Source organism: Protopterus annectens, chromosome 2.part0 (genome assembly GCF_019279795.1).
Source record: "Protopterus annectens isolate FY-2018-M chromosome 2.part0, PAN1.0, whole genome shotgun sequence".
Lineage (NCBI taxonomy): Eukaryota > Metazoa > Chordata > Ceratodontiformes > Protopteridae > Protopterus > Protopterus annectens.
This window is the reverse complement of record NC_056728.1, coordinates 477,863,912-477,887,094: the sequence shown is the minus strand read 5'-3', so window position 1 is coordinate 477,887,094 and position 23,183 is coordinate 477,863,912. Positions and strand designations below refer to the sequence as shown.

Sequence of the window (23,183 nt, the reverse complement as noted above, 5' to 3'; positions counted from 1 at the left end):
AATTGCAAAACTCCATAACCGTGAATCCGGAAATGTCAAATTCACGGTTATGTTCTGGTATTTGTTGCGGGATGTAGTATGTGCAGCATGTACGGTTTAATATGTGGATTTGGCTGGTATGTAATGTAAGTGAGTATTTTGGTAGGGTTTTAGGTATTTGTTTGAGTGTATGTGAGTGTGTTTGGAGGTTTTATGTGTGGGTTAGGGTAGGCAGGTAAAAGTATTGAGTGTTTAAGTGTTGAAAGTGGTGGTGTTTGTATATTTCTGATGTGTGTGTGCGCGAGGTACTGTAGAGTGTGTAGTGGTGAGTTTGCTGTCTTCTTCTGTTTGGTGAGATCTCGGAGTTATATATATATATATGTATATATATATATATATATATATATATATATATATATATATATCTATGATATATGTAGGGGTGTGTGGGAGACGTAGCCCCCCCGATGGGGGGGTGCATATTTAGTGTAGGTTTGTTGATTTGTGTTTTTGTGTTTGGTATATTTGTTGTAGTGTGGGTAGGATGGTGTATATAGTTTGTGGTGTATGGTGTGTTTATGTTTGCGATTTTGTGTTTCACGGTTTTGGGGTTTCAGGATTTCAAGCGTTCGACTCTATGGTCTCGAGATACTGAAATTTGAGATTTCAGTATTTCGAGATTATAAAGTGGAACTGTGTGTTTATATATTATTTGGGTTCCGGCGTGTAGATCACAAGAAAATTGCGTGCGAGCTACCCCGCCGAAAGCAGAAGGCCGCAGCACCGTTAGACTGTAGAGCGGTGCGGCCGAAAGAGAACTACATAGTGGGATTACACATAGCCGGTTAAAATGCCAAATAGAGACGATCCCTAACGTAACTAAGCAGGCTGTTTCCTGACAGTGGAAACAGCCTTGCTAGACAAGCGATCATCAGCTAAGCAGGTCCACCAACACAAACATTAAAAAAAAACATACCTGCTAAATGCAGGCACACAGAGGTCCCCAAACACAACCCTTACTGGAATCCATGTAGTGGGAAGCTGCAAGATGTGAACGTCCAAAGAAGCTGCAGCTGATAGATACAGCCATACATGCGGATCGTCAGTAGCACAAGCACATTCACAAGGCATCCATGCAACGGAAGTAATGTGCCCTGTTAGAGCCTCCCTAGTGCATACCTGTCAACCTCTTAGAGCAAGACATCTGGACAAAGCCATAAATAAAATTAGGAGAAGGGGCCAAAAGGAGGGACAAACTGTAAGTTCTGCTTTTACCAATTTAGAAAGTGGATAGAATAGCAGGTTTTGCATTACCATGACTTTTCTGAAGGGTATGAAGTCTGAAACTCAGTTGTCTGTCATTATTGTCTAACTTCTATGTTTATCTATCTACCTCTTTATCTGTTTGTCAGTATGTTATGTAAATTTAATTAAATAAATAAAAATAACAGTCATCCGCATGTAAAGGAAAGCCAGAAGCACAACAGCAATTTGTCCTGTAAGACAGAAAAACACGCATACAGACAACAACAGGCATTCCTGAGTAAGACATATCCCCGTAATACCAAGTGGAGTAAAAGAATAGTGTTATCACTGCTGCACTACCCTTTATACATAACATGCCCATAGCCAAACCTACTGGTATCACATGTACGGCCAACCTTTGGTGGGTGTAAGCAGGACAACCCTGGCAATTAATGACTATCTAACAGTAGAGAAGCAACCACTGTAGGAGGGAACACTGACACGTAGGGGAGAGAAAGCACATATCGGGCACTTAGGAGTATAAATGCACCTTACTGTCAACGGCTGATTGCACACTACTGAAGCTACTTGTGTGTCACGTGGAAGTTGCCAAACCGATCCTATGGATGTCCTTCAAGAATGCAACTGCAGTCCTTACATATGGGGTTGTCCTGCCTCAGGCAGCCCTCGGTCGGCCGGATTCCAAAGTCTGGGTCCGGCGTTGGCTGATGTCACCTCCTCCCCGACGTCAGAGCAGCTGGGGTATAAAAGCATCAGTCGACGCCATCTTCCTCAGTCTTTCTTGCTACGCGGTGCCCGAAGCAGAAGCAGTTCGCAAGTGCCGGTCGGTCAGCTCCTGTGTTTACGTATCCGAAGTCATCAAAAAGCTAAGTACCCCATTGGGGAACCTTTTCTTGCCTCAGCCGATGTCAGAAAAAACTGAAAAAGTTCGTAACTGTTTGTCTTGTGATAAACAAATACCTCATAAGGACTTCCATTCTTACTGCCTCCCCTGCCCTGGCCCAGACCACGACGTCTCGGCCTGTGCCGCCTGTGCTTGCTTCAATAAGCGCACACTCAGGCGCCGGGCAGAGTTTGCTGAAGACTTTTTTGGCGATAAATACTCTTATAACATGCCGTCGGAACAACCGACACCACATATTTCCAAAAAACGGAAAGACCGGGACCGACATTCTCGGCCTGCGACTTCCACCGACACCACGCCAAAAACTACCGCGAGTACATCGGTCTCTTCTGAGGCAGTTGTTCCGCCGCTCCGGACCGACGACACCGCTTTACCGATCACTCCGGCCCCGGAGCCTGCGCCGTGCGGTTGTTGATTTTCCCCAGAAACTGAAGCCCAGGATTTGCCTGAGACCATACCCGTGGACAAGGTGACTCCAGCACGTGGGGCAACTAGGCCCCCTATGTCTATGTCTATCAAGGCCTACACACGTGCTAAGGCTGCCAGCCAGGCTAAGTCTCACCTTCCTAAAGCTTTGCCTCAGCCCTCTACTGATAAACAAATTATGACTTTAGCTGCAGATTTAATTTCCTTAATCAGAGGCTCCCAGGCCCATCCTGACAGAGGGTCTCAGCCACCTTCTGACAAAAGGCCCAGGGTTGAGCATACAGATACCCTTTCTTCAGATGAAGCCTCTGGTGACTCTGATCACTCAGATACCCAGGAAGAGTCCTTCCAGGTCTACGAGGATTCTGATGCGGAGGAATCTATTCCTTCTGCCTCTCCTCCTGAGGATATTTCTTTTGGGGAAATTCTCCACTCCATGAGAGAGCATTTTCAGTGGCAAGGTCAGGAATTCTCCGACTCCAGGAAGCGGCTTCGTACCTTCCTTAAGCTTCCCCAACACAGGCTTTTAGCTATCCCTCCAGTGTTAGATGTACTAGATGATGTGTACTCAGATTCGAGTGCTTCTCCTGATTGACCTGTCAAGCCGGACAGATACTACAGGGTTCCTGAAACTCACAAACATTTATTTAAGGCCCATTCTGTTGATCTAGAAACAATTTCCCTGGGGCCAAAAGGGGTGGCCACATCCACGGCCAAAAATCCTTTGCCCTCAGACAGGGAAGCTAGGTCCCTGGAGAGGTGGGGCAAAAAAGTTTATACCTCAACCACACTTGCCATGAGAGCCCTTAATTGCCTTTTTCATATGTTTCAGTATCAGGATTTCTTGATGGATGATTTGCAGAAAAAGTTAACCTCTCCTGAGCCTTTAGATAGAAAGGCCTTGCAGGATTTGGTCCATAACACTCAGCAGGTTAGCAATCATTTTCTTCAGTGTGGTTATGATGCATTGGAAGCTTCATGTAGGGCTGCTATGACAGGGGCAGTCATTCGTAGACATGCATGGTTGAAAGAACAGGCATTGCCAGATCATGTTAAAGTAAAGCTTCTAGATGCACCTCTGGAAAAACACAAGCTATTTGGTGCTAATGCTCAGGATGTGTTGAAAACAATTGAGGAAAAGGCTAAATCAGTGCAAACAGTCAAGGATTTCCTCCAGGTTCAGCCACCAAGGTTCAGCAGGAATTGGCCTTCTAAGAATTGGTCCTTTCCAGACACTGACAAGTTTCAAAGGGGAAAAAAACAGGCGTACCCGAGGAAGAGGGCAATACAGAGGCTCCTACAGAGGACGCCAATGGCAACCGACTAGTCAGAGAGGTGGCGCAGGGACATCCCCTGCTCCACAGGGACAATCACAATGACTTGACTTTGACACCGCCGACCAAGGCTCAAAGAGAAGCACCTTTAGGCGGAAAATATTCCTTATTTTCAAAAAATTGGCACATTTTAACAAAGGACAAATGGATTCTGGACATAATAGACCAAGGCTACAGGTTCCACTTCCATACTTTACCAACAAGACAAGGCATGCCAAACCTGCCACAAAATCAAAGGGCAGAGGCATTCAAACAAGTTTCAAAGCTGATAAAAATCAAAGCAATAGAAAAGGTTCCTCCTCAGGAACAAGGCCAGGGATTTTACTCAAGACTGTTCCTTGTTCCAAGAAAAGAAAAGCAATGGAGACCTATATTGGACTTGTCCGCTCTAAACACTTTTCTCATTGTACCAAAATTCAAAATGCTGACGCTACAGCAACTCCTTCCCATGCTGGGCAAGGGGTCTTGGCTGATTACTCTGGACCTCAAAGAGACATACCTGCATGTCCCAATCAGACACAGTTGCAGAAGATACCTCAGATTTCTTGCAGGGTCAGAGCATTATCAATTCTCAGCATTGCCTTTTGGCTTATCTACTGCGCCCAGAGTATTCACGAAATGCCTGGCATCAGTAATTGCACACTGCAGACTCCAGGGGATACAAATATACCCTTACCTGGACGACTGCCTTATACAAGCGGACAGCAAGCAAGCCTTGACAAAAAACTTGAATTATGTCATTTACTTACTACAGGCTATGGGATACACAGTCAACTTACAAAAATCAAGACTACTGCCATCCCAACAAATAATTTTTCTAGGAGCCAAACTAGACACAGAATCACAAATGGCTTACCTCACAGAAGAGAAGTAAGAACAATTGCCTCATTACTTCAAAAGCCTAGCAAAGCTCACCCAGATGACTGCAAGGAAAATCCTGCAGGCCCTGGGTTTCATGGCATCTTGCATTCTACTGATTCCACTGGCAAGACTACACATGAGAAAACTGCAATGGTACCTAAAAAGTCTATGGTCTCAACACAGCCACAACTTAGAAGCAATTATCCCACTCATCCCATGTCTACAAAGGGAATTTTTGTGGTGGGCCCAAGCAAGCCAGTCAAACAAAGGTATGCCTTTCAACAAACCTCAAACAAGCCAAACCATTACAACGGACGCCTCAGACCATGGATGGGGGGCGCACATGGAGGGCAGATGCATTCAAGGGCAATGGACCCCGAGGGAAGTACATCTTCACATCAATCAAAAAGAGATGTTAGCAGTAATTCATGCAATCGAGGCCTTCGGAAAATATCTTCAACAAGGCCATCTGCTAATAAAGACAGACAAACACCACTGTTATGTGGTACATAAACAAGCAGGGAGGTACTCATTCTTACCCCCTTTGCAGACTAACAATGACTCTTTGGGAAAAGTCCCTGAAACTGAACATACAGCTGCAATCCCAGTGTGTTCCGGGCAGGGACAATGTTCTGGCGGACAGTCTAAGCAGAAACATCCTGGACCCATCGAATGGATGTTGCATCCAGACATTTTTGCTCAAATAACTCATGCATGGGGGAGGCCGGCCATAGATCTCTTTGCCTCCCACCTCAATCATCATCTGAAAAAGTTCTGCTCGAGGACACACTATCCACAAGCCTGGAGAATAGATGCTCTCTCATTCAGCTGGAACTCTCTAACAATCTATGCATTCCCACCTCTACCATTAATGACCAAGGTGTTACTGAAGATCAAAGCAGAGCAACCGAAAGGCATCTTAATAGCTCCAGATTGGCCAAGACAGCACTGGTATCCATTACTAAGGAGCATAACTTGCACCAAACCGTGGCCCCTGCCTCAATGGCCTCTACTCTTGACTCAGCACAATTACAGGACGGTTCATCCCAACCTGCAAACTCTGCAGCTGACAGCCTGGAGAGTTCCATGATTTCTACCCATATCTCTATTTCCAAGGAAGTTCAACAAATATTATTGGAAGCACGCAGACCTTCTACCAGAAACACTTATTCAGCCAAATGGAAGAGATTCAACATCTGGAATACCAACAAGGGACAGGATGCATCAGTAATGAGCATCCCACAGATACTGGAATACTTGGCAGAAATGCTGCATAATGGACTTTCCTATTCTTCCATAAAAATACACGCTTCAGCAATTTCAGTATCATACAACACTGATCCTCCTGTGTTTTCACATCCTTTACTAAGACAATTCCTAAGAGGGATAAAGAATATCAAGCCTCCCAGAAAACCACCAGTGCCTGCATGGGACCTCAACTTCGTGTTGGAAAAATTAACTCTTCCTCCTTTTGAACCAGCAGCATCTTCAGAATTGCAATTTTTTTCCTGGAAAACAGTTTTCCTGTTGGCAATTACCTCAGCAAGAAGAGTTTCAGAGATACAGGCCCTCATGGCAGTACCTCCATTTCTCATTTTTCATCAGGACAGGGTTTCTTTAAGAACCAATCCTTCTTTTATGCCAAAAGTGATATCCAGGGTGTCTCTAAATCAAGCAATTCACCTGCCCACCTTCTTCCCCAATCCGCAAAATAAAGGAGAAAAGCTGCTGCACACTTTGGGCATACACAGACAGCTACGCTACTACTTGGACAGAACAAAGGCCAACAGAAAGTCTGACCAACTATTTGTAGCATACACTCCTGGAGTGCAACGAAAGGCAATTTCCAAACAAACAATTTCAAAATGGATTGGACATTGCATCAGATTTTGTTATTCTTTCCATGGAAAGGGTGTGCCAGCCAATATCAGGCCACACTCCACCAGAGCTACAGCCACCTCCACAGCCTTCCTAAGAGGGGTGGCTACAAAGGACATTCTAGAAGCTGCTACATGGAGCTCCGTGCATACATTTTCCAAGCACTACCACCTGCCTTTATATTCCAGATCCCGAGCAGGCTTTGCTTCGGCAGTCCTGCAGGGCATTTTAGCTACACCATCCTTGTCTTAGAGCCTACCACCCCCAGCTTGGCTATGGTATTCAACCCATATGTAAGGATTGCAGTTGCATTCTTGAAGGACATAGTACAGTTTTGTACCTACCATAAATGTAGATGTCCGATAGATATGCAACTGCAGTCAGGTTTTCCCTCCCTCCTACCCCTCTGTGTATTGGGTCCACTTCCCTCCTTTTATACTTAGCTGGGGATATCTGTTATGGTGTATCTGTTTATTGCTATTGTGTTTGTCTGGAATTTTTATCCAGTTCTAAATTTAGCCTTCCTTGAAGGGCACCTGGCATCTGGGGCAAGAAACACTGAGGAAGATGGCGTCGACTGATGCTTTTATACCCCAGCCGCTCTGACGTCGGGGAGGAGGCGACATCAGCCAACGCCGGACCCAGACTTTGGAATCCGGCCGACCGAGGGCTGCCTGAGGCAGGACAACCCCATATGTAAGGACTGCAGTTGCATATCTATCAGACATCTACATTTATGGTAGGTACAAAACTGTACTTTGTTGCAGATGGAGTAAACACATATGCGGAGGCATGTAGGTAGAAAAGGGTGCTACACAGGGGAACATCCATTAGTAATGTCTGTCTCTAAAACTGAGACTATGCACCACACCCTGAGTGGTCAGCTTCAGTAGCTGGGAGTTAAAGGGGACCTGTGCATTACATGCAGATCCATTGGTGTAAAAACCAATCTGGATAGACACCTACAGGACTACAGTCAGTTGTCAATTCCACGGCTGTGTGAATTGGACATAGAGAATCCCTAGCAGGAAAGTTAATAAGAGCAGGGTGGTGTGTGTATACTGCTACAAAGGGCCATTGTGGCAGACAGAGGCTATTCAGAAGGGTACAACACAAGGCGGTGTACTGCAGCATAACTATAGTCTGATAGTGGCCTATACCTACGTAGTGGCAACGTACCGTACCCTGCTAAATTGCATGTGATGGATGCTGAGAGGCCAACCATGAGTGGTGTTGTCATGATGGAATCTGACCTGGGCTATACTTGTATACAGCTTGGCAACAGATACTGGACAGTGCCCAGCCAACGAGGCAAACTAATGCTGGTAGTGGAGGGATACCTGTACCACTTAGAGTGGGAAGTCCTCTCCAACTGGGCATGTGTTGAGTGGAGAATAAAGGCCTGCAGGGGCCGTGCTATCACTTTTCACCAGGATGAGGGGGAAGAACTGCAGTAATCACTGCCACACCAACATGGACCAGATGCAGCCACTGCCCAGGTGGCTGTGCTGCGAGCTGAACTATGGCAGAGGGCATTAAACAGCAATGACATGCCTAGTCTGGTAATGCAGAGTGTCCTTGGCACAGCGGATGACAATGTACTACAGGAGATGCCACCATGCATCGTAGCATCACCAGGGTATGACAGAGGGCATGGGCATCTATGTCCACACCTCCGGCAACACTTGCAGATATTGATGTCAGGCAGTACCCACTCCGTAGTGTCAGCTTTATTATACGCAGACAGTCAGATATGAATGGGAAAGATTCCTTGGTTCTGCTAACTACAGCACAAAATCTGTCAGATTTGTGCAGGTCAGACATCATACTCAGGGATGGCACCTTCCAACACGTGGTGATATTTGGCGTCAGCTGTATACTTTACATGGATCTGTTGGCACCCCCACCTCAGCACGAATTGTCCCCCTGGTATATTGTCTAATGATACGGAAATCAGAGTCTGCATACAACAATATGTGGGACATAAGTAAGGGTATGGCTGCAGATCAGGGCGGCACGTTAACTCCACGATACACTATGACTGATTTTGAGAAGGCAGCAATCCGTGCCAGCTGAAAGGCATTCCCTAAGAATATTCTGAAGGGGTGCCTATTCCATTTTGCACAGATCATTTGGTGCCAAATCCAGCATCACCACCTTGTGGCCTTGTATGGTACGGACACCGCATTCTCAGTAGCCATCTGCAAGCTGATTGCTCTGGCATTCCTCCCAGTGGATAATGATGTCCCCGCATTTCTGGACATTGTGGCAATCTTACCTGACTGTACTAAGCCTATAGGTATATTTCTGGACCATCATTATGTGCATGGCCGACCAAGGAAATATGCATCCCGCTGTTCAGTGCACCAACGTCTGTCCTCTTCCTACCCTCTGAAGTTCTGGAATGTGTGTGATGTGTCTGACATGGACTTCCCATGGACCAATAACCAGGTGGAGGCATGGCATAGTCAACTGAAAGTATTACTTGGGCACCCTACAGTACAGCTTTCTAATCTTTTGTCTGTTTTACAACAGGAACAGAACCTGACAGACAACTTAAGGGAGTCACTTTTGAGAGGGATGCTTGTGACACCACGTAGGAAGGCTATTGTTGTAAGGGAGCATCTTGAAACATAAGTATGACCACAGTAATTTGCAGGACTTCCTACGTGCTGTAGCACATTTCTACAAGTTGTGAATATATTTGGTTCTAGTACACACCAAGCACTACACACCTCACTTTATCTGTTGTGTTAATAAAGGCTCTGCCCACAGTACACAGATTTCACAGTACCACTTTCATGCCCCCTTGGCATCCAATGACAACCACTTGTAGTACTGACAGTTGCACATGTTGGCTTCTGGGGGGGTGCAGGGTGTAACAGTATGGGGGGTTGTGTCTACCACGTACGGTTAGGGTGCAGGGGGATGTTCTGTTCCCACAGGCATTTGTTATTGCAGCCATAATGCCAAACTGCCATGTGTCCACATCCAGCTGTCTCACAGGGGGATGTCACACTGCCTAAGGGCCTGAATCCATATTATATATATATATATATATATATATATATATATATATATATATATGTAGATCATATCTGTGTGTGTGTATACAAATACACACACACATACAAACACATCTATACACGTGTGTATGTAAGACATTGCTTATATGCATACATATATACATATAATGTATACAAAACATATATACTGAGTGAGATTGGATAGTTACAGCAGTTTATATTAATCTGAGTCTGCAGAACACTTTTATTAGCAGTCATTATGACCACTGATAAAGCTGCCATTCTGACTAATGCAGCCCAGCTAGTACATGCAACATTATGTAGCTGGGCTTTTCTTTTTGGCATTTGTCTAGCTACAGCATCTATAATATTGCAACTTCTATTTCACTGACCTGGCCCTGGATGTGTTGCACATCATTCAGAAGAGCTGAGAGTTGAACAAAGTCTGCAATTGCAAAACCAGTTTAGTGCAGTGCTTAACAGAACTTTAATGTTGAGAGACAGCTTTGCATGAGTGCCATCTTGGTATACCATGTGTTGTTTTCTTGTGCATGCAAATTAATGCAAAATATAATCAAGTTGTTGAAAGTGCTAACTTATCTGATACATAGTTTTTTCTTTCATTCTTCATGTGACTTCCATCTGAGATAGTAGTCACACACAGAAAGGCCAATCTGCACAAAAACCTGATACAGACAGCAGGGAAGATGAACATCTGACAGCTGTCATTTACTGTAAAAACTGCAGTGCTCTACATGCTGTTGGTGGGGCATAGGTGTGTACTAGACTAATGACCACTGTGGCCTTTTTGAACTGTACCATGCATCCCAAATCTCTTACATTCTGGTACCGTGGTAGTGTAAGAAGAGGTTGGGGAGATGAAACCTGTAGAATCAGGGGCCTGGGAGGTGAAACATTTACAGGCTGTCTGTGTCCATTAGAGAGATAAGTGCCAAACCAATGGTTAACTTCAAGTTCCCTAGCCATTTGGCTGTTACACTTGAATTGGGGTAGTCTCTGGAATTTATACCTGTCTTTCCAGCAGGTCTTGTTTATATCACAGGTAAGTTAGTCTGTGGAATGTATACCTGTCTTTTCAGCAGGTCCTGTTTATATCACAGTCAAGGTTTAAGTCTTTATTAATGGGTAGTTTTAGTGCTGTTTGTTTTCTGGATATGGAGGAGGTCCATCAGAGAAGGTATTTTGGCCATCTCCACAACCCCCCCCACAGACACACACACACACACACACACACACACACACACACAAACATGCACACCCACACATTTTCATGCAGATTGGCCTTCTGTGTGAGTACTGCAGCAGGTCTTTTGGAAAAAAATTGGGATTGCAGATGGTGAAGAATTTTAAAAGTGCATAATGCACTTGTTGGTCCAAAGAATTATGCTGTGCATTAACTAAGATTTGCTTATAATCCAGTCAACTAAAATTAGGATGGAACAAGCAGCAGCCTTTTTCTGGTGTCAAATATTTGTTTGCAGGGTGCTGCCATGTTGTTCATAGTGACTCTGTATATACAATATACTCTGTATATACAATACTTATTTGTACTTGTTTCTTACCTGCTCTTAGATTTAAGAAAAGTTATTGTATATTTTATTAACACTGACCTTTATCTTTGTTAAATGTACTATGGTTGGAGAGTTTCTCCCTAGGCAGTCACTGAAGGCCAATTAGCAAATTGATTAAATGAATAAATAAATAAATCTGTATGCATGAAAAAATAAGTTGCAGTATGGTCATTATTGATGGACAAAGACATATTTACAAATCATATTTTTTCCACAGAATCTGTCCCGAGGCTTGGTGAATATTGCAGCTAACCTCTTGCACACGAAAGATGTGCGTGATTTCTTCATTGACCTTGTTGAAAAGGTACAATAAATGCTGACAAAAAAGTGGACTTATGATTAAATATAAGCATTTGTTATTTTGTTGCGTCTTGAAATATTGTTTTAAGGACAGATTTCCATGTATATGACAGTATAGTTTAAGATTCACTGTCAGAGTTAACACTGATTTAAATTATAACGTTAACTTTTCATCTTATCACAGTAAGATTCACTTGATAAAGTCCTGCATTGTGGCAGGGTGAAAGTGCTTGTGTTTTAAGTTAATAAAGCTATTTTTACCATGCAGCCTGATTGTGTGCCCTAACCACTTTATTTTTTACCAGTTTTACTTTTGCGGTTATTTCCATTTTTTTTACCACAGTATTGAAATGTCACTTTCAATCAGCAGGGTACCGTGCAGTTCTTTTGTACTGATTATTTACAGTGATAGTGTCAACATCAAATGCCATTTGTGGCAGCAGCCGCATTCTGTACCACCACCACCACCACTTTGTGTGTGTTTCATACGAGAGCTTGTCATGCAGTTTTATAGGTTCACAAGTAACTATTAGGCAGTCAGTTCTCAGACTTTTTCCAGCTTGGCCGAAATCCCATATTCAGAAGTTTCCTCCAGCTTCAATGAGGATAGTACAAGGTAGACTGGGAAGGAAATTTGAGAGCGTTGTGATAGACATGCCCTTGCAGACACACTCATCAAAATGTTTAACTTAATTATGTTTAACTACTAATTTTGTCACACAGCAGTGGTGGGTGCTCTTCACAACGGTGGCCTTACAACTACCCCAGGTAAATTACTGACCTGAAAGCCTTACAAGACTCATATGCAGAGCTGTGGAGTGTATTATAACTGACATTATAAACTGTTATATCAAGAATTTTGTCAGACTTGAATTTTTGAAGATCATGCCTACTTAATGTGGTATTTATTTGAAATGGTTACTGCATGTGGCATATCTTGACCCGGCTAAAGCCTTTGACACCCTTCTACATGCTAGCATCATACAAAAGCTAAATGCTTTAACAATCAACCCATATGTGGTAAGATGGATAGCAAACTGGCTGAGAAAAAATCCCACACAGTGCAAGTTGCAGGTGCTTCATCCAAAAATATGAAAGTGACCAACAGTGTCCCTTAGTACCTGATGCTGGGACTTCTCCTTTTTGGTATTTACTTCTCAGATCTCCAATCTGAAAGCCAAGATCTCTGGCTAATAAAGTTTTGCAGACAACTGCAAACTGGCAATTGTTAAATAACCCTGTGACACCCAAACCTTCCAGAATGAACTCACCCTGATAAACTCTTGGTGTGCTAAAAATTAGCTAAAATGTATGGCATCCTTACTTTAGAGAGGAGATAGACAGCCTCTCCTCTCATTCTACTGTCTAGACAACACACCTGTACAAAAGGAAAATGTAGTTAAGGACATAGGTACTTTGGTTGATAGCTCCCCCTCTTTTCACCTTAATGAAACCACTATTGTCAAGAAATCCTTTTCATTTTAGTCCACCCAAAGGAATATCATCACGGGCTGAAGAAGTAGTCACTCCTTATACTCAGCATTGATCGGGCCCAGATGTAGCTAACTAAAAATATCAAACAATTAGAAAGATCTCAAAGGTTCCTAACCAAAAGGATTACTGTCCTAAAGTCTACCAAGAGAGTCCTAGTGCTCTGTCCCTTTATTCAACATCTTATAGACTTTTGTGGGAAGATCTCAGTTTTGTTTAACTTTGCCATTAGAGACTTGATTGTACCGGACCTTCTTTTTCCCCACAAGTTTAATATCTCCACCAGGGACCTAAGTTTTCACCAGGAGATAAGTAAAACATCCTGGAGAGATGGGTTTATAGCACTGAGTCTCTCAAACCTCTGGAATAAACTTCCCCAGCACATTAAGCAATGCAACTCACTATCTCTATTTAAAGATAAACTAAGTGACTGGATGAGTATCTGCAAATTTACTCCAGGACTGATTGGTATGGCCCTCTTGGAGAAGGGATTTGCTGCCTGAGGATGGAGGGTACTGGTAATGAGAGAATGGTCATTGGCCTCAGTAGAGTTGGATTATCTCTGAATCTGTAGGATCATAGGTAGTTACTAGGCATGTAGTCCAGGAGACCATTAAGGATCCTAAGACAAATTCCCAGTTGCCCCAAAACACTATCTGGTTAAGTGACTTGATGAAGGTCATATAGTAGGCAAGTGAAAGCCAAAGAAATCAAACCCTGTACCACAGGACATACGCTATTAACAGCTCAAAGCCTTAATCCTCTGTGCTAATGTTGCAAGCTGATACATACTGGATCTCCCCAGAATGACAACAGTTACATAGCCAGTTATTGAAGCGAATTACCTCATCTTTGAATTTCAGCATTATTCTGGGTAATGGCAAAATACAACTCAAGACAAGTGATTTGTTATTTTTTGTTAGTTTGACCATGGCTGTAATGTTTTAATTATATTTGCATATTTAAATATTTGATAATTGCTGCTCTGTGTTTGGCCTGTTTGTAGACTTGACATAAAAATAAAATAAAAGTGTAAGCATTTTCAAGCAGTGAAAAGAGCAGCAACGATTGCTAGATCAACACTGTATTATTTCTCTCAGTCTGTCAGAACTTGCCAGTGCTAATTCTACTGGGCACTGATAGCTGAAACTGATAAGGCACTCCTATAAAACTCAAAGCTAGAGTAAGCCTCTGTTTCGTATTAAAACATTTCACTTAGTGCGCACTGCAGTATTCAGTGTTGATCTGAATTGTGTTTTATTCTTTTCTCCATTTTCACTTGGTTTAACAAAAAATCAGCTGTTTACATTTTTAATGTGGTGTGGGACCTCACAGTAGTGGGAGAATTGTGAGTTGCTGCAACAAGATCTGAGCCTCATATATTTAATTTCTACTGCATTTTACTGTGTTGGTATTTTAATTTGTCTGAAAGCTTTAGTGTTGTAGCATACTCACAATAGTGAGAAAATTGTGAATTGATGCAGGATCTGAGCCTCATTTATTACGTTTCTACTGCAGTTTTTCTGCTTGCATTTTACTTGGTCTGGGGATCTTACTCTTGTAGTATTACTCAAAATAGTGCAAGAATTGTGAATTTCTGCAGGATCTGTGCCTCATTTATTGTACTGTTAACGTAATGAATTTCTGTCTAACTCATATCCTGTAGCCTGGACTGAGCTTTGCAACAGTGGCTTACAGTGCCCTGTATAGACACATGCACTTAGAGTTGTAAATTTCCATGTAAAACTCCTTGTGCTTTTTTCTCAAGTATTTAGCTGAGTGCAGAGCAGCTAGTTTGCCCACTCAGAAGCATTACCCCAAGAGTACAGTTATCACCCATCCTGTTGTCAGTAGGACACGCACGGGTTGAGCTACCTCATTCCATTGTCTGCACTGTGAAGCAGTAGGACTTTAAAAGTCCCATTTTTTAATCGCACCGAATTGTCATGGAAAAGACGAAGATAGTTACGTTTTTTCTACGGCAATTTGGTTACATCACCAACTTGGGACCTGCAGGCAGAGCTATTCCCTGTTAGGTCTGGGTGTTGTAAATAGTGCAGCAGTTGGCTGCAATTCTTGAAGGGGGCAGGGATTCAACCAGGAAGAGCCCTACAAATGTTGCGGAGGTAGAGCATTTTTTATTAGTACTTCTACAGCCACTAATATTATAGGACTGAGATTTTCTGTTTCTCAAGCTAGGAAGCCAACCACGGAAGCAGGTACGAAGCCTGCTACCAGCCAGCCACTCAAGTCAAGTGGTGGGGGGGCAGTCTTCACAGATAAATGTAGTGTCATGTATTTCTATTGTCATGGCTTTTTCGGGGTAATTCTGTTTGCATATAGAAAATGTTCGAGGATAGTATGCACTTTGGAAATGTGTGCAATTTAATGCTGTCTTCAAGGAGTTAAGATGTAGTGCTTTGGGTATTTTTTCCTGTGTTAGCTCTTGCAAGTCAATGTGTATATAACTCGCTATTCTTTGAGGGGGAATGTTCATAGGTAAATGTAGTGCATTTATTATTCTTGTAGGTACATGTTGGCAACTTGTTGTAGCTGTTTCAAGACAGTTTGCTTTTATAATTGGAAATGTGTGTATTTTATTTTTTATGCTGTCTTTTAATAAGGTTAAAATGTACTGCTTTGCTTATAATGTGAATATGGACATACTGCTTTTACTTGGGCCTGTTTATTGATTTGTTGTGCTGGGTAAATTACTGATGTTCTTCGTGTTTCACTGTTGCAGTCATTACATTTGGGTAATCTGCTGGCAGGTTGCCCTCAGTCGGCCTGAATTCCAAAATCTTGGGTCCTGCACCGGTTGCTGTCTCCTCTTCCACGATGTCAGGTCATCAGGGGTATAAAACATGCAGCCGACGCCATTTTCTTTAGCCTTTCTTCCTGCGTGGTGTCCGAAGCAGAAGCATTTCGCAGGTGCCGGTTGGCCGACTACTGAAATATTCGAGTTTGAGTTTCAGAACAGAAGTCTTCACTAAAGCTAAGTACCCCGCTGGGGAAACTTTTTTCTTGCTTTTTACCGATGTCAGAAAAAGTTAATAATTGTATTACTTGTGGGAAGCAAATACCTCATAAGGATTTCCATTTATACTGTATTCCTTGCCTAGGCCCTGATCACAACGTACCTGGCTGTCGGTTTTGTGCTAGATTTAACCAACGCACTATTAAGCTTGGGTATATTTTTGCATCGAAGTATTTTGGAAACAGATTTAACTACCCAGAAATGTCATCGGATAGCAATCAAACTACCGGAGTACATAAAAAACGCAGAGAAAAGGACAGAGAAAGGCAGTCGAGATCCAAAACCGACGACAAAGCTTCTCCTAAGCCAGTAGCTGGTTTGCCGGTACTCAGTGAGGCGCTTTTGCAGCCCCTGATACCTGCTACCTTTGAGTCGCAGGCCTCTACCGACACCCATGTGGAGTCCGGCATGCCACCAGATACTCAAGGTATTGGACCGACGAATGTATCTTCCTCGGATGGGTCCGGAGCCGCTGAGCAGGCACTGGCTTCTGAGGGTGTATTCAGATCTCAACATTTGTATATCAAACCGATGACAGCTGCAAAACCAAAGACAAAAGCAACTTCTAAAACTAAAAAAATGACACATGAGCCATGTGCACAGTCCTCTATGCCTAAAAAACAGATGATCAAAATGGCTGAATACCTTATTATCTTGAGCAGGGGTACCCATCCCCCTCCTGATAAGAGGCCTAGGCAAGACACTGACTATGAATATTCAGATCAGGTTTCTATTTCTTCTGATTCCTCTTCTGATCAGGAATTAGCTATACCTCCCTATGACGATTCTGATGTCTTTAGCCATTCCTCCTGTTTTAGACATTGTGGATGATGTGTTTTTGGAGTCAAGCTTGACCCCTGACTCCTTACCTCCGGCTCCCAGTAAGCCTGACAGATATTACAGGGTCCCTGACTCACATAAATTTTTATTTAGAAACCCTGCTGCTGATCCTGAAACTATTTCACAGGGTCCAAAGGGAGTTAAGGCCTCAACAGCAAAAAATCCCACCCCCTCTGACAGAGATTCAAGGGCACTGGACAGATGGGGAAAAAAGGTTTATACATCTGCAACCTTGGCAATCAGGACCTTAAACTGTCAATTTCATATGCTTAAGTACCGACAACATGTTATGGGATTGCTGAAACAGAAAATTATGTTGATTTCAGAATGTGCAGAAAATAAAGAATTGCAGGAATCATTGCATGCAGCTGAACAAGTTGGAAAGCATACTTTGCAATGTGGTTTTGATTCCTTAGAGGCCTCCTGCAGGGCCGCAGTTACTGGATCTGTGATTAGGAGGCATGCCTGGTTAAAGGAACAAAATTTGCCTGATCATGTTAAAGCTAAATTGCTATATGCACCTTTACAGCATGATTCTCTGTTTGGTATTAAGGCAGAAGAGGTTTTAAAGAAAATGGAAGACAAAGCTAAGTCTATGCAAACTGTTAAAGACTTCTTACAGGTGCAGCCACCAAGATTCAGTAGACACTGGCCTACAAAAAATTGGTCCTTTCCTGTGTCAGACAGAGCTCAAAGGAGCAAATCCGGGTGCCCTAAGGGTTCCAGATATCAGGCGCAAGATTCATACAGGTCAAAGCAATGGGGCGCTTCCACCTCCAAATCTGGAGGAGATAAAGCACAAACCAACAGAAAGCAATCGCAATGACTTCCCTCTGCCTACACCAAGCACTTATGTTTTGGCAGCACCCATAGGAGGAAAATTAGCACTTTTAGCTCAAAATTGGCAGTAAATAACCCAGGACAAGTGGGTACTAAACACCGTATCACAGGGATACAGATTCCATTTCCACACTCTGCCAATGGCAAATGGTATCCCAGATCTGCCAAAAAATCAATGGGCAGAGGCACAGAAACAAGTTACGTCCCTCATGGATATGGGGGCCATTCAGACAGTACCAGAACAGGAAAAAGGACAAGGTTTTTACTCAAGACTGTTCTTGGTACCCAGAAAAGACAGGGCCTGGCGGCCAATACTGGATTTATCGATTTTGAACACATTACCTGGACATTCCAAAATTCAAATTGCTGACTTTGCAGCAGCTTCTGCCCATGCTGGGCAAGAATGCTTGGCTGGTGACTTTAGACCTAAAAGAGGCATACCTGCATGTCCCAATAAGACAGTCGTGCAGAAGATACCTCAGATTCAAGGCTGGCTTAATGCATTACTAATTCTCTGCACTGCCCTTTGACTTATCTACTGCGCCCAGGGTCTTTACAAAGTACCTGGACCAGTAATTGCATTTTGCAGACAAAGAAGTATACAAATATATCCTTACTTGGACGACTGTCTCATTCAAGCAGAGAACAAGGACACTCTTCTTCGACATGTGGCATTTGTGAAAAGGCTTCTAACATGCCTAGGGTACACAATAAACAAAAATAAATCACAACTGGTACCCTCTCAAAAGATAGCATTCCTGGGTGCAAGCTTAAATACAACTGCCTAGATGGCTTTCCTCATGCCAGACAAGCAAAGGCAACTGACTACTTACTTCAAACTGATGGCAACAAAATCCCAATCTTCTGCAAGACAAATTCTGCAGGCTCTGGGCTTCATGGCATCCTGCATCCTACTGATTCCATATGTAAGACTGCTTATGAGGAAACTTCAGTGGTACCTAAAAAGTTTATGGAGTCAACATTCTCACAGTCTGGAAACAATGATTCCTCTCATTCCCTGCCTGCAACAGGAGTTTCTATGGTGGTCAAAGGCATGTCACCAAAACATGGGACGGCCATTCACTCTACCCCCTGCCACCCAAATTATAACAGCAGATGCATGAGATTATGCCTGGGGGGGCCACATGGCAGGAAGATGCATTCAGGGCATATGTCCACCAAAGCAAATGCATCTACATATCAACCAGAAAGAGATGCTAGCTGTTCAAAATGCCCTAACAGCCTTCAAGGACTTATTTCATCCAGGACAACTACTGATAAAGACGGACAACACCACAGTCATGTGTTATATAAACAAGCAAGGGGGCACACACTCATACCCCCTTTGCAGATTAGCCATGGCACTGTGGGACACAGCTTTGACCTACCAAATACATCTTCAAGCTCAATTCCTGCCAGGTAAACAAAACACTCTAGCAGACGATTTAATCAGAAACCTTATGGATCCTCACGAGTGGAAACTAAATCCACAAGTCTTCAGCATGATAACAGAGAAATGGGGGAGCCCAGACATAGATCTATTTGCCGCTCCTCAAAATTATCAATTGAAAAGATTCTGCACAAGACAAGCATGGAAAGTGGACGCCCTATCTTTCAGTTGAAAAAAACCTATCAGTTTACGCCTTTCCTCCTCTGCCTCTTCTCCCCAAGGTCCTCCTAAAAGTCAGACAAGAGAAACCAAAGATGATACTAATTGCCCCAAACTGGCCCCGCCAATACTGGTACCCAATCCTAAGGAACTTGTCTCAATACCCAGCTTGGACCTTGCCTCAAAGACCACAACTACTGTCCCAGCAAAACAATCGGATCCTGCACAATCAACTACAGACTCTGAACCTGGCAGCATGGCTGATCATGTAGTCATACAAACAACACCTCTCAGTAAAGTTGTGATGGATGTCATTTTGGAAGCCAGAAGGCTTAGTACTAGAAAATCTTATGCCGACAAATGGAATAGATTCTGTGCTTGGAATCAAGCACAAGGAACTAATTAAGCAGAACCAAATATTCCTCAGATATTGCAATACTTAACTGAGACGCTTGACAAAGGCCTATCTTTCTCATCAATTAAAATCCATGCCTCTGCCATTTCGGCTCATTACAATACAGAGCCACCAATCTTTTCTCATCCTTTACTAAAGCAGCATCTTAGAGGAGCCAAAAATGTAAGGCCTCCTAGAAGATCACCATTGCCTGCATGGGACCTCAATTATGTGTTGGAAAAGCTCAGCTACTAGCAATTACTTCCGCAAGAAGAGTTTCAGAGCTACAGGCCCTCATGGCTGTAGAGCCTTTTATCATATTTTACCCAGACAGGGTATCTCTGAGGACAAATCCTACTTTTATGACTAAGGTGGTTTCCAGTGTGGCTCTTAACCAAACAATTCATCTGCCAACCTTTTTATCGAAATCTGCAGAATAAGGGGGAGAGAATTCTGCATTCCTTGGACATACACAGACAGCTAAGATTCTACTTAAGCAGGACTAAAGCTCTAAGAAATACTGAGCAATTACTAGTGACATATGCTGCAGGATCAGAAGGCAAGGCTATTTCAAAGCAGACAGTTTCAAAGTGAATAAGCTACTGCATCCGTTTCTGCTACTTACACCATGGTAAACCTGTGCCCAAGGGCATTAGGTCTCATTCCACCAGAGCTGCATCTACTTCAGCAGCCTTTCTAAGGGGAGTACCAACCAAAGACATTCTAGAGGCTGCTTTACAATGCATTATCATTTGCCTCTCTACTCTAAATCCAGGGCAGGCTTTGCCACTGCAGTTCTGCAGGGCCTTATAGCCGCTCTTAATGCTGTTTAGCTACAGCCTCCCAACCATAGCTTTGGGATTCTACCCAAATGTAATGACTGCAACAGTGAAACACGAAGAACATAGTACAGTTGTGTACACTTCCCATAAATGTAGATGTTCGAGTGTATTCGACTGTTGTAGTCCAGGTTACCCTCTCGCCGTCCCCCTGTCATTCTGGAGTTCATCTTTCCTTCTCCATCTTCTACAACCTGTGTGGTGTATTTGCTGGTAGATGAAGGTAAAGTTTATATTGATGCATGTATATATATATATATATATATATATATATGTGTGTGTGTGTGTGTGTGTGTGTGTGTATATATATATATATATATATATATGTATATATATATATATATATATATATATATATATATATATATATATATACATGTATATATATGTATGTGTGTATATATATATATATATATATATATATATACATGTATATAGATGTATATATATACATATATATATATATATATATATACATATATACACATACATATATATATATATATATATATATATATATATATATATATATATATATATATATATACACATATGTATATTTTTTTTTTTTTTTTTTTTTGATACCTTTTTGGGGGCACCTGACATCGGGGGAAAGAAAAACTAAAGAAATGGCGTCGGCTGCATGTTTTCTACCCCTGACATCATGGAAGAGGAGACAGCAACCGGCGCAGGACCCAAGACTTTGGAATTCAGGCTGACTGAGGGCAACCTGCCAGCAGATTACCCAAATGTAATGACTGCAACAGTGAATACACTCGAACATCTACATTTCTGGTAAGTGTACACAACTGTACTTTATAGGTTTATTTTTATCATTATTGTAGTTTATTTTAGCTGCTCTTGTAAGAAGTGCTTTTAAAAGATAAAATGTTTAATTGTCTTTATTTATTTATTTTTTTGGGGTGGATGCGTGTTCAGAAGTTAATGCATTGCATTTGGAATTGTGCTAAAACATGTCATCATTGTCTTAGATTAGTTTGCTTTTATAAGTAGCAAAGTTTGTATTTTGTTTTTAGTGATGTCTTCAATAAGTTTACAATGTACTGCTTTCATTATAATGCGATTAAGGACGTTGCTGCTGTTGGGCCTGTTCTTTATTGCATCATTGTGTTATGTATTTTACTGTTGTATGTTTATTTCTTTTTTCTTAATTGCTGTGTTGAGTGGTAAACGGGGTATATGGTGTCCATTGTGCATTTTAATTCATTTTAGTGTGGCTTAGTGAAGTGAAAATGTGTCTAACTTTATTTTCTGGAGGGGTGGGGAGCATTGTCAGTGGTAAATATAATACAAGTATAATTATAAATATTATTGTATAATATATATATATATATATATATATATATATATATATATATATATATATTTATATAATGTAATATATTTGGTTTTCTATAAGCTTTGTTAATGTCAAGTTTTCAATGGCCAAAATGCCCCCCCTACATTACATCATTTACTATTTTCCCTTTTTAAATGGTTTGTAATGTTAATTCCCTTCTGCTCCATTCCTCAGGTTTTTCATATGCCAATGTTTTTATGATAATTTTCAGGTGCCAATGTTTCTAGCCAGTTCTTTCACATGCCAGTGTTTCTAGTCAGTCTTCCATGAATGTATATCAACTACTTTAGAAAGTGTTTCATATGCCAGTGTTTTGACAGTTTTCAGACGCCGATGTTTTTCAAACCAGTTCTTTCAAATGCCAATGTTTCTAGCCAGTCTTCAGTAAATCTATATCAACTACTTTAGAAAGTGCTTTATGTCTCATATGCCAATGTTTTTCAAACCAGTTCTTTCAAATGCCAGTGTTTCTTGCCCAGTTCTTTCAAATGCCAGTGTTTCTAGTCAGTTTATCATTTAAATGGTTTGTGAGATTAAAATATGATGTACTAACTTCACTCTGTTGTACCCATAACTGCATCAACTTCAACACCTCTGATGATGTCATTGTGGGGGTGTGATCAGTGTCATGTTGGCCACACCCCATGTCCCACTTTGGCCTTATTAAAAGTTGGCAACCATAGAGGTGTTGTTTTAGATTTTAGATCAATACTAGATCTCTCGTATAGCCCAACTCCTCCAACTTTAGTTAGTTACAAACCCCTCTTGTACCACCCCTAGTAGAACACAAAAAAGGATCCACAGTCATGGATGTACACTTTTCTACAGTTTTTTTTTTTGTTTTTTAATTTCTCCAAGTCTTTTGAGTTTCTATTACCATGACGGGAATGGACCCCATTCTCAAGTCAAAGTACGATTAAAGTTCATGAAATTAGTATTGTTTCAATCTTTGAAGTCAACCAGAAGTGCTCTTCTCAGTACCCGTAATATGCCCAGTAATGACTCCTCCTGCAATTCATATGGAGTTATATGTATTGGTAACATATCTAAATATGATTGTAGGTTCTTTTTCATAAGACCCGTTGCTCCTACTACTATTGGATTTGTCCTGGTATTTTTCCTACTGTTTCTGTAACCAGCCTTGTGGAAATGGAAATCCTGAGACAATGTAGCAGTTGTTCCTTGTTTAATGACAAACGCATCATGT

General features: G+C 42.0%; 1 protein-coding gene across 2 annotated transcripts in view; it reads left to right on the top strand.

The window, feature by feature from the left end:
- The window catches only part of LOC122793129 (FGF1 intracellular binding protein), a 544,410-nt gene that overhangs the window by 407,307 nt on the left and 113,920 nt on the right, over positions 1-23,183 (top strand). For both annotated transcript variants that reach the window (XM_044060893.1, XM_044060894.1), the window contains exon 9: positions 11,484-11,570. In XM_044060893.1, the coding sequence (XP_043916828.1) occupies positions 11,484-11,570 (87 nt within the window). The remainder of the gene's footprint in view (positions 1-11,483; positions 11,571-23,183) is intronic.